Source organism: Chrysochloris asiatica, unplaced genomic scaffold (genome assembly GCF_000296735.1).
Source record: "Chrysochloris asiatica unplaced genomic scaffold, ChrAsi1.0 scaffold00287, whole genome shotgun sequence".
Lineage (NCBI taxonomy): Eukaryota > Metazoa > Chordata > Mammalia > Afrosoricida > Chrysochloridae > Chrysochloris > Chrysochloris asiatica.
In genome coordinates this window covers 955,564-967,566 of record NW_006408805.1, presented here as the reverse complement: position 1 = coordinate 967,566, position 12,003 = coordinate 955,564, and the positions used below count along the sequence as shown (strand labels likewise).

The 12,003-nt window shown below is 41.9% G+C and overlaps 1 protein-coding gene across 2 annotated transcripts in view; it reads right to left on the bottom strand.

The window, feature by feature from the left end:
* The window catches only part of DDX25 (DEAD (Asp-Glu-Ala-Asp) box helicase 25), a 45,520-nt gene extending 37,452 nt beyond the window's left edge, over positions 1-8,068 (bottom strand). Inside the window, exons 1-7 of one of the 2 annotated variants that reach the window (XM_006874569.1) lie at positions 7,918-8,068; positions 6,923-6,989; positions 6,627-6,671; positions 5,868-6,003; positions 3,192-3,284; positions 2,976-3,078; positions 288-402 (exon numbers count right to left, since the gene is read on the bottom strand). In XM_006874569.1, coding sequence (XP_006874631.1) covers positions 288-402; positions 2,976-3,078; positions 3,192-3,284; positions 5,868-6,003; positions 6,627-6,671; positions 6,923-6,989; positions 7,918-7,980 — 622 coding nt within the window. In that variant the 5' untranslated portion in view covers positions 7,981-8,068. Of the gene's footprint in view, positions 1-287; positions 403-2,975; positions 3,079-3,191; positions 3,285-5,867; positions 6,004-6,626; positions 6,672-6,922; positions 6,990-7,917 lie in introns of those variants that run through there. The other variant, XM_006874570.1, reaches the window with a different exon arrangement.
* Positions 8,069-12,003: the final 3,935 nt, after the last annotated feature.

Genomic DNA, 12,003 nt, shown 5'->3' with positions numbered 1-12,003 from the left:
TTTAATGAAAAATAAAATGCTATATATACAAAACAACTGAATCTCCTAGAAAAGGTTTCCCAAGAGCATCCTCACATTGGATGTGGAAATGGGTCTTCATTACCAGCTGTGTTAGGCATAGCTCTTTCTCTGTATCATTGCATTTCATTCTAATTAATTCATTAATAACAACTCTATGATACAGACGCTTTTATTTCCCCCATATTTGAGATCAGAGAACAGAACATGCTTTTAATGACAACACCAGGGTTTAAAAAAGAAGCCAGGACTGATTTGCTGGTACGTACTTTGATTCCCCCGAATGGCATACATCACTTGAACGTCTACACAGAATTTTCCCATCTGTTCAACTACACGCCCAGTTTGCAGAGCCAATTCATAAGTGGGAGCCAGACAGAGGCACTGTAAGGAAGAGGGAAGGGAAAAGTACAAGTTTATACAAATCATCTTTCAAATCTGAACTGCAATTAAAATTCAGATAAGGAGAAGCATAGAAACACAACTGGAGATTTTAGTTGAATAAAAATATTTTAAACTGAATAAAATTAATACATCTGAGGTGAATGTTAAGCACAGGAGAAGGAAGGGGCTGAAGGGTGAAGAAATGGCTGCCTTTTAGATATTCTTCCTGGTGTGGTGTTGTAGGATAAGGACTGGACTGCAAACCACAAGATCAGTGGTTCAAACCCAGTAGCAGCTCCTGGGAAACCCTATACAGAGTCAGAACAACTCAACAGCGCTTAACAACAACAAAAGGCCATAGGAAACACAAGTATCTGGCGAGGCCAGTAATCTATGAAAGGGGATGTAAGACAAATTCCAGCTTGAACACTATTCTCCCCACTCTTGGCGAGCTACTAAAAGTCTACTTTCAGAACACTTCCTGCTTTATCCAATCTATCCTGTACACCGGAACCAGAATAGGACTCCAAACTCTTTCATTTGTTAAGTCAATCCCCTCCAAAATGGCTGTAGTTTATGAATGAAGATGACAGTATTGGTGATACTTAATGCCTCAGTTAGGGATCTGTGGTAAAGAAGGCAAACACAAAACCAAAGTGCTAATAACAGTACCTGTACACATTTCTCAACATTTCACTGAAGAATTTTCATAAAGAATATTAAACCTCAAGTATAAACTTCACTGTTTTGTCTAAAATGCAATTTGAAGTGCCTGTCATTAGTCATCTGAACCTACAGCCTATCTTGCTGACCAGTTGCAAGTTTCTGGAGAGAATCCTTTTATTTTCCACAACACTTAGTAAACAGGAGGTGTTCAACTTGTCAAATGAGTTCACAAGTGAAGTTTGCTTTACACGAGTAGAAACTGGATTAGGAGATCAAGCAAGCGGAAGTCCAGTCCTTGCAGAGCCCCTTTCCGGCAGGATAAGACTTCCTGCTATGAGACTCGGTTACCTCCTCTGCTAAGTGAGCTCTGTGGGCTGGATTGCTTTCTAGTCCTACAGCTGGGCAGATGTCAATATTGAATGCTTACTTTATGTCAATGCTAAAGTGCAAAAACCGTATGTACATTATTTAATTTAATCCTCACAACAACCCTATGAGGCATTCATTCATTTATCGAATCATTCAACTCCTATTGAGTGGTTTCTACAAGTCAGGCACTGTGCTAGGTATTGAGATTCAAGGGTTAACAGCACAACTATGGCCTATGTCTCTGTGCTAACTCTTAACTTGCAGACAAGGAAACTGAGACTCTAAGGACTTTACCAGTTTGCTTCAAATACTAACAAGTGGATGTGAGGCAGCTAATTATTTATTCTGGTCCTTCTAGCCAAATTTCTCCATTTGGTGACTAGCCTCTATGCCTGTGATTGTGGACTCATTTTGAAATGAGTTGCTAAAGAGTAAAGATTAAGGTGGAGCTAAGGAGTAAAGATTATTATGAAACTAAGGGTTAAGGAAAGGAGCTCTGGTAGCGTAGTGGTTACGAATCGGGCTGCGAACCTTAAGGTCAGTGGTTCGAAACTACCAGCCGCTCCGCAGGAGAAAGATGAGGTTTTCTACTCCCGTAAAGATTTACACCCTCGGAAACCCTGTACAGGGTCGCTATGGGTTGGAACCGACTCAACGGCACTTAACAACAACAACAACAACAAAGGGTTAAGGATGCCCCACGTAACTAGAAGGTGTGACTTGGGGGCATGGTCTGACTCCAATTTGTAAGATTGAATTAGACAAGTTTGCTCTCTTGCCTTGGATCTTGCACTGGCTTATCTAGCTCCAGTTTGTGGGACTTGCAGTCCATCATCTGACTTGATTCACCAGCTTCCAAAGCTTCATGCATCAACAGTCTGTTGCCTGACCTGCTGATTAGGGTTCCTCAGCTCATGAGATTACAGAGGTGAGAAGGTTCCTCCAGACTGTTTTCTGAATTACAGATTTTGGACTTAAAAACCTTCACAGTTTTGTGAGCCTTTTTTTTGTGTGATAATTTTGAGTTTTGTGACACTGCAGTATGCTGCAGAACCCTGGGACTTGAGGGAGGAATGGTGATTAATATCAAGGACTATGAAGGGTTATAGCATGTTGGAAAGGTTGAGTAGTTGGGATATTTTTAACTTTCAACTCACAGGGACCAGCCTGGGGCTGATCTTTTTGAAAAGAAATGACTCATGCAGTGGACAAGCTGGAATTGGTACCAATCAGACTACAAAGCCCACACTTTCAATCACTGCCCCATACTGCTGCCCAATGCGCTCTGATTTTACTGAAGAATATGATAAGCACTGGACTGCTAACCATAGGTTGGCAGTTCAAACCCATGAGCCGCTCCTTGAGAGAACAATAAAGCTTTCATTTCAGCTTCCGTATAGATACAAAGCCTCAAAAACTGTAAAGACGGTGCTGTGAGTTTGAATTGACTCAATGGCAGTAGGTTTGGTTTTGGGTACACTGATGACTCAAGTACTCGCACTGCGAGCATTCCCATCCCTCCCTCAGTCTCTCCTCACCTGTGGGAACAATTCTAAGGCATTGACTCTGCTTAGCATTGCCAAGACAAAGGCAGCTGTCTTTCCTGTTCCAGACTGACTCTGTGCTATGAGGTTCTGGGGGCTGTAAAAAAGAGTAGACCACTGGGCATAAAATGAATGCAAGGACTTGGATGTACAAAGAAAATCAGAGACTAAAAACAACCAAGTTGGAATACCACTACCCTGGAAACTCACGGATGTGCCAGCATCATAGGGAGAGCCATCTCTTGGATTTTTGATGGTCTATTAAACCCCATTGCATAGATTCCTTTTAGTAACTCTTGCTTTCTGTAAGAAAGAAAGAAAAAAAAAAAAATCAAACATTTAAAGCCTATGACTGGTCAATAGCTTGATAAACATACTTGGAAAATGCATTTCTAAATTAAGCTACTTTGCAAGTGAACTTTAAAAGTGATACTTTAAAATTTACCAACGACACTTAACAACAACAACCTAAACCTCAAACATACACAAGTATGCTTGTAGAGCTGGACTACTGAAAAAGCTATTTATAAGCAATGTCAGGTTTCCCAATAAGTAAGGCACATACTGGCTTACTTACTAGCCTGTAGTGAACAATTTCACTTTTTTTTTTTTTCCACTCCATCAAAGATTCTAAGCGTGGCTGACATCTGTCTTTCTCCCAACCCCATAGCAACTTCCTACAGAATCAAAGCCTCTCTCCAAATTTACAATCCCTGGCAAAGCCAGACTACCCAGTAATGAAAGGAAGTACAGGCTTACTTGTGCTTACTTACAAATCTGTAGTGAACAGTTACACATGTTTAACCACAGATGTGTAACTGTTCACTACAGTTTAGTAAGTAAACAAAAAAAGCCCATGCTTACCTTGTTTACTGGGTAATCAGCCCATAATTAGAAGTCTAGATCAAGGACAATGGTAAGAGACTAAAGTTTAACTTCCTGTTGAAGAAAAATGGAAAAGTTCATCTAATAAAAGAAGTTTATCAGTTTGCCAAGGGAGTTATATATTCCCCACAAGCAGAAAGCTAAGTGAGATTTATCATTTTTTAATTAAAATAAACTATAATTTTCAGAAAAGACAAAAATTTTATTTAAGTGATTCTTAAATCAATTCTCTCTTACATCAAATTTACGTTGTCGTTGTTAAATGCCGTCGAGTCACTTCTGACTCACAGTCACCCCATATAGGGTTTCTAAGGAATAGCTGGTGAGTTTGAACTGCCAATCCTGCAGTTCAAACCGACCTTGCGGTCCAGTGCGTTATCCTGCAGCGCTACATTACCTCATTATTCTAAACCAGCATTTTATAATGTGTTTTTCCTGAGGCCTCATGACAGATGTTAGAGGACAAAGTCAAGTGGGCAGAACACTTCCATTCTCCAATGATACTCAGACAGAGATCACGTAATTGATCAATTACCAGTAGCGAAGTTATCAGAAGTAGACAACTCTATCAATTAGAAAATGCCAGGGCCATGGGAATTTAGATGTCACTCTTTACATAAATTGGTGTGGTGCTATAGGATAAGCACTGGACTGCAAGGTCAGCAGTTCAAATTCACTAGTTGCTCTTCGGAAACCCTATATAAGGTGACTATGAATCAAAACTGACTGACTCGCCGACACTAAACAACAACAGTCTTTCCTGTTATGTTAAAATGCATGTCTTGCATTCCTGTTGTTAGGTATTGCTGAGTCAGTTCTGATTCACAGCAACCCTGTATAGGGTTTCCGAGGAGCAGCTGGTGAGCTTGAACTGCCGACCTTGCAGTTCAAACGGCTTTGCAGTCTGGTGCATTAACCTACAGCACCACACCAGAACTCCTGGGGAGCAGAAATCTTCATCTTTCTTCCAAATAGCAGTTGGTGAGTTTGAACTGCTGACCTTGCAGTTAGCAGTCCAGTGATTATCCTACAGAGCCATGAGCACTCCTTGACGCATCCCTAGGGCATGGATTTGTTTCAATACCATCTGAATCAAAATACATTTTGGTTTATAACTTATCCAAAGGGGTGGAGAGAATGTTTGAGTCTTCACTGGCCTTGTATCTGGATTTTGGTATGGAAAGTAGCAATCTGACTGTACCTGGTTTAGCTCTCTCTCTTAAGCACAGCAAGGTTAAAAATATTTTACCATCAAAAATGTACAGACAACCTAAGACAGAGCCATTGCCATGCTGCAATGAGTTTCAATGACGGGTAAGACTGAGGAATTCACACTGACCGCCTAAGACAGGCAGTGTCCTTTAAACAAATAATAAATAAGGGGGAATCTGATGCAGACCGTGCAGACCCGGTCAGGAGTTCAAGGCCCTGTGGACCCAAGCGTTGCTGACCGTCCAAACCATAGGCTCTGAGGATCAGACTTTAGCCACCTAGCAGACATAGCAAAATGTCCCTCTTCTGATTATTCAGTTATGCTGGTTAGTAATTCCATACATGAGCCCTGGATACCCACAGATAAATGTAAAAACCTTCCCTAAAAGCCGAGACTGTAAATTCCAAAAAGGCAAAGTTTCCCCCCCCCAAAAAGCTAAAGAGGATAGAGAGAAACTCTGTTAACTGATGGTATGTGGAGGGGATTATAATCAATGTAATGAGACAAGGTATATGAATGTTTGAATGTGAAACCGATGATGTGCCCTGAAAACTTTCACTCAATCCACAATAAAAACCTTAAAACAAAACAAAATGTACAGAATACAGCAAGTATTCTAGTGTTATTCTTTGAGCAATATTTCAGTTGCATGCAAAAATGTACATATTTCACTTTAAAATGAATTAGAGCACAAAGGAGATCCAGATGGTTTTTGTTATGAACAGATTGGTTTGTTCTGTGCTGTGCTTTCTTGCATTTTCCCATATAAAAAGAGTAAAAATACTCACAGTCGCAGCTCTTCAAATGTTTTTACAGAGTAGAGTGGAGAGCTGGGGTCCTTTTGTAAGACTTCCACTCTATGGCTGGATTCTACTAAGGACTGCCTGATGAGCTTGTTCAAAAGTGATTTAGATGCTAAATCCACTGAAAAACAAAAATATAAGAAAATAATACTGTTACAGGAAATAAAACCTCTTGAATGACATCTAATAAATTATTCCTCTTCTTTCCAAAGAAGGTTCTAGGAAGATGACACAGCACTGAGAGGTGCTTATTTCTTGAGGGCTGTTTCTTTTGCTCAGCTGCTACACACAATCTTTAACAACAAACAAGCCAACATTCGCCAAGAGACCTAATTCTTCCTTGCCTGCTGAAAATTCTTTTTTTAAAAAAATTATTTCTGCTTTTATTATTATTTTAAGTTTTTATTTATTGTGAATTGAGTAGTAATTACATGGAAGAACATCAGTTCTACATTCATCATTTCATTGCAACAATTACAATCTCCTCTGTATATCACCATTCAACAGTATTTCTAGCTGAAAATTCTTAACTCAAACCTGCATACTCTATTTCTCCATCCTCTAGGGCCTATGTCCCATTCCTAATTTAGTATTTCTTTTGATAGTCACTAAGAAAATAGGAACAAGGACAGCGCAACAGAAACAAAGGCAGTTCTTTTCCAGTTGACACTGTACTACTCACTCACATTGGGAAAGTAACAATGAACTGAAAACAGAATACATGCAAATGAATGTATTTCCCACCTACATCATCTTCATCATCTTCTCCTGCATTATTAATAGGGACATCTAAAAGGATGGGAAAAAACAAAAACAAATGTAAAGATAAATGCTGAGCACATGTATGCTAGTCCTAATTTCTCTTCCCAACTGTGCAGTGTGCACTGACAGAAGCGTCATATGTGTGTAACAGGCCGGGAAGGTGGTGGACATTAAATCAAGAGAGCAAAAGGTATTTCAATTGACCGTGGACAAGATGAAAGCAGTATTTTTTAGTTAATTATGAACAAGCCATTCTGCTTTACCTTAACAACACTCACCTTCTTTTGGGACTGTAGTACTCTTAATACCCCGAAGGTTCTTCCACGGATGGATGAGATTTGAAAACTATTGAAAAATACATATTTCAACCAGTATTAGCAAACAAGCTATCAAGTAGCCCAGCGTACCCCCTGAAAAAGCAGCTGGAAGGGAAGTAGTAAGACCACCTGAAGACTTTTGTTTGCATTGTTTACATTGCAGTTTTAGGTATTAATGGATTCTCTCAGGTTAAAGCTATTGACAAATTTTTATAAATTTGGAGGAGACTCTCTACTGTCCTGTATGTTGAGTTCATTTTTATTAGGGTTAGAATTCAAATAGAAGTAATACTTGGGGATCAGGAGCACAAAAATGGGGATGATCGGCCGGAAAGCACGTTGGTGTGTATATGGATATCTATATATCTATATGCAGATATATAGATATACATATACATATATAGATAGACAGATAGATAGATGAGAGAGAGAGAGAGAGAGAGAGAGAGAGAGAGAGAGCGAACGAGCGAGCTCTGGTAGCGTAGTGGTTACGAGCCGCAAGGTCAGCCAGTTCCAAACAACCAGCGGTTCCGCGGGAGAAAGATGAGGCGGTTTGCTCCTGTAAAGATTTACAGCCTCGGAAACCCTGTGTAGGGTCGCTATGAGCCGGAACCTACTCCACGGCACTTAACAAACATATATATATATATATGATGGAAGACAGTGGAGGGTTAATAGCCAAAGTGGGAGAGCAAAAACTACGGGCCCCTTTCCCCTCCCTTGACTTCCAGGTGCCTCTGTGTCTTCATTTTGCCTTATCAAATCAAAAGTCTCACAGGGTCTGCTTTCCCATGTCCTTCCCCCAAACCCTTGCCATATCCTCCCCTCCCCGCCCGGCTTTGAGGCTGCACTGCAAATGCTAGCCCGGCTAGCCTTCCCTTCCCCAGCAAATTTCCCTCTAAGGGTCCCTGTTCTAGATCCCACTCTTTTCCCTTCCCCAGCTCAGTGGCGGTTACGTGGCTGTTCAGCCGCTCGTTCTCTGCCGCCCCTGCGTCGCCTCCCCACAGTAACGACGCCATAGCTGAGCTCGCTGCTCCAGGTCCCAGCACGTGCAGGAGGAAGTATCCGGCCAACCCAGTGGCCAATCGGCTCTCTCATTGGGCAGGCTTAAGTTTATGAGACCTCCCCCAGGCGCAATGCGCAAGTACTTGGAGCCTAATGACTAGGAGGGAAAGAGGCGGGAAGGGGCAAAGGTAGGACGTGAGGAAGGAGGCTAGACAAGAGATGCAGGGGAATTCGGTTTGACTACCACGGAGTCCAAGGACCTCTGGTAGCGTAGTGGTTATGAGTCGGGCTGCCAACCTCAAAGTCAGCAGTTCGAAACTACCTGCGGTTCCGTGGGCGAAAATGCCGTTGGTTCAAGCTCATCAGCCAATAATCATTGGAAACCTATTCAGGGTCGCTGAGCCGTCAACCACCATCTTTGGAGTCCTGGCGTGGCGTTGTAGCTAAGTACTGGACTGCACAACTAGTTTGCACTTGAAGGTTGGCGGTTCAAACTCACTCAGCTGCTTCTCGGAAAACACTATACAGAGTCACTATGAGTCCTGACTCGACAGCACTAAATAACAACAAGGTGTTTAAATAGTGGAGTGGGCGTTGTTGGAGTGAACCTTTACAAAGTTTGCCAGCCGTTCCTTGGAAACCCTATATACGGTCGATATGAGTCAGAACCGACTAGATGGCACTTAATAACAATAACCACTTCCCTTCCAAGGAGCCCTTGGCTGCTAACCAAAATGTCAGCTGTCTGAACCCTCCAACCACCCTGCTGGAGGAGGATATGGCAGTTAGCTTCCATAAATGTTAAAACCCAAACCAAGCCTTCTGACGAATAGCAACTCCATAGGACAAGTAGAACGGTCCCATTACGGTTTCAAGGCTGTAATCTTTAAGGTGGATTCCTGGTAACACTTTGGGTTAAGGGTGGCACTGCTAAACGCAAGGTGAGTGGTTCAAACCCACCAGCTACTCAGGAGTAAAGCTGAGGCTGGCTGTTCCCTTAAAGAGTTAGTCTCTGAAACCCCCAGCAACAGTTCTGCTCGATCCTATAGGGCCACTGTGGCACTGTAGGATAAGCATTGAACTGCTAACTTCAGTGTTGGTGTTTCAAACTCACGGGCCACTCACTGGAAACCCTATACAGGGTCTCTGAGTCCGAAGACTCCACTAGACTTAACAACCAAACAAGAGTCAAAACGGAGTGTGTGGCGGTAAATTTGAGTTTTGGATAATCTTTAAGGATTAAAGATTATCTTTCTCCTGCAGAGCAACTGGTGCTTCCAGCCTCAGACCCTTTGCTTATCAACTGAGCGCTTTAATGGCCACATTACCAGGGTTCCTATGGTAACTATTGTTAGGTGCCTGTCAAGTTGGTTATGACTCATAACCACCATATATAGTGTTTTAAGGGTACAAATCTTTATGTGTGCCTTGGTATGGCACTGTCGATTAATGTGCTGGACTGCAAGGTCGTTGGTTCAAGCTCACCAGACGTTCCACAGAAACCCTATACAGGGTCACTATGAGTCAGAACCGACTTAATGGCATTTAACAACAATTGGAATTCTATCCTGGTGTGGCACTGTAGGATAAGCACTGGACTGCTAACCACATGATCGGCGGTCCAAACCCACCAATTGCTCCTTGGAAACTGCCATTGACTCCAGACATTTAACAATTTAGATTCTGAGGTTTGGGTCAGCATCAAAACTACCAGCTGTTCCGCGGGAGAAAGATGAGACTCTACTCCCGTAAAGATTTACATACTCGTAAACCCTGTACAGGGTCGCTATGAGTCAAAGTTTCTCTTGGGCGAAAACATGAAAAAACAAAACCTACAATCTGATTTTTCCATGGTGCTGAAGCAACAACACTCTTTAGCTTTGTTATGCCACTCTCAGGCACCTCAGTCGTTTTGAGGTTATCATATATATTTTTGACCTTTACATCTGGATTGTAATTGTGATTGTTGTTGTCTATTAATTTCACTAGGTTCAAAATTGAGCCAGGATCTTAAATCTCTTGTTGTTGTTAAGTGCCGTCGAGTCGGTTCCGACCCATAGCGACCCTGTACAGGGTTTCCGAGGCTGTAAATCTTTACGGGATTTGAACGCTTCATCTTTCTCCCGCGGAGCGGCTGGTAGTTTCGAACTGCTGGCCTTAAGTAAGGTTCGCAGCCCGATTCGTAACCACTACGTTTTAATCTCTTAGACTTCGTATAAAGATAGCAGACAGTTGAAAATTTTGTTTTTTATTGTAGGAGCCCTGGTGTGGCGGTGTGGGTTAATGCGCTGGACTAAAAGGTCGGTTTGAACCTCAAGGTTGGCAGTTCAAGCTCACCAGCCACTCCTCGGAAACCCTATACAGGGCCGCTATGGGTCAGAACCGACTCCACCGCACTACATTTCTTCTACTTGTTTTTGTACTACCACAGGTTCTAGGTTCTGCCTTGTTGGGGTGAAGAATGTGTAGGTAACTAGAAAACCTGAAGCAGGTTACAACCGTATACTTGCATCTTCCTTGGCAACACCTCATGATCGCCGCCAATGCTCTTAGAACTACATTTCCCACAAAGAACTTCATCTTAAAACTACAACTCCCATGAGGCTTATCTCATGGAAGACGGAGAGCAGCTTCCTGCCTCGCTAAAACTGCGTGACAGAAGACCAGGAAGGAGGTAAGGTATTGTGTGTGCTTTAACTTTCTGGGCTCTTCAAATAGGAGCGAACGGTTATCTTTCCTTTCCCTTTCTCTATACTTTGATCATTTCAGAAAAGCACTGGTGTATTGAAGTGGGACCTCGCAGAAGTAGGGTCTTATAATTTTCTAAAAGGAGAGCCCTTGGATAACTGCCCCATTTAGAATTCTGTTGCACAAGAAACTAAACACTAGTAGAGATCAGGATGCGAGTAGTATGTGGGATGGGAAGCAGGCATGGCGACAATTTTCAAATTGTTTTTGGAATTGCCCTCACTCCACTATTGCTTTTCGTTACTAGTGATCATGTTGTTGTTAGGTGCCGTCAAGTGGGTTCCAGGAACCCTAACACAATAGAACGAAACATTGCCACGTCCTACTCCATCCCCTCAGTCCTTGCTACGCTTGGGCCCATTGCTGCAGACAACTATGCCAATCCATTTCGTTGGGGGTCTAATATGTCCGAATTATGAGAGTCGAAGACTGGCCATCCTGGCTTCTAAGGAGCGTTCTGGTTGTATATAACAACACAGATTTGTTTGTTCTGGCAGTCCATGGTACTTTCAGTATTCTTTTCCAACACCATAACGCAAGTATATCAGTTCTTCTGTGGTCTTCCTTATTCATCGTCCAACATGCGTATGATCAGAGTGTGATCCTTTGGATACCCTCTTTGCTTAAGATGACGATTATCATGAGAAATGCTGTTTCTCCATTATTTCCTAATCTTTTTGAAATTAAAAACCTTTAACTAAAAACAACAACAAAAAACTACATTAAACCTTTGACAGTGGTTGTTTTAGTTGACAGGTGGTGCGGTGTTGTTAAGTGCAGTTGAATCAGTACCAATCATAGCAACCCTGTACAGGGTATCCTAGGAGCTACAGTCAGTGCATAGCACACACAATTTCCCTTATTCGGGGGCAATTTGGCAACCTCTCCTGGATGCTGTGTTAGATGTCTGCTTGGGAACTACAGCACATCACCTGGAGAGAGAATACGATGTTGAAAGAAAACGTGGAGAGATTTGAACTCAAGTCCTGTTTTTGTCACAAATCTGCTATCTGACGAGGCCAAACTCTACTAGCTAATTCTTTAGTTAAATAAGGAGTTGAATTAGATAATCGCCTTGGAAACAAAATTTTATGTGTTATTAATGTTTATTTAACAAGAGGCTGATAAAGGTAAAAAAATTTTTTTTCTTTTGCTGTCGGGCAAAAATAACCTGTAATGGGGAAAGAAATCTTTAATGGTATACAGAAAATAAAAATTATCTGTCTCCCCACTATCCAATTAACCGTTTGATCTTTCCTTGTGCTTTGGTAATGCACGTACATGGGTGC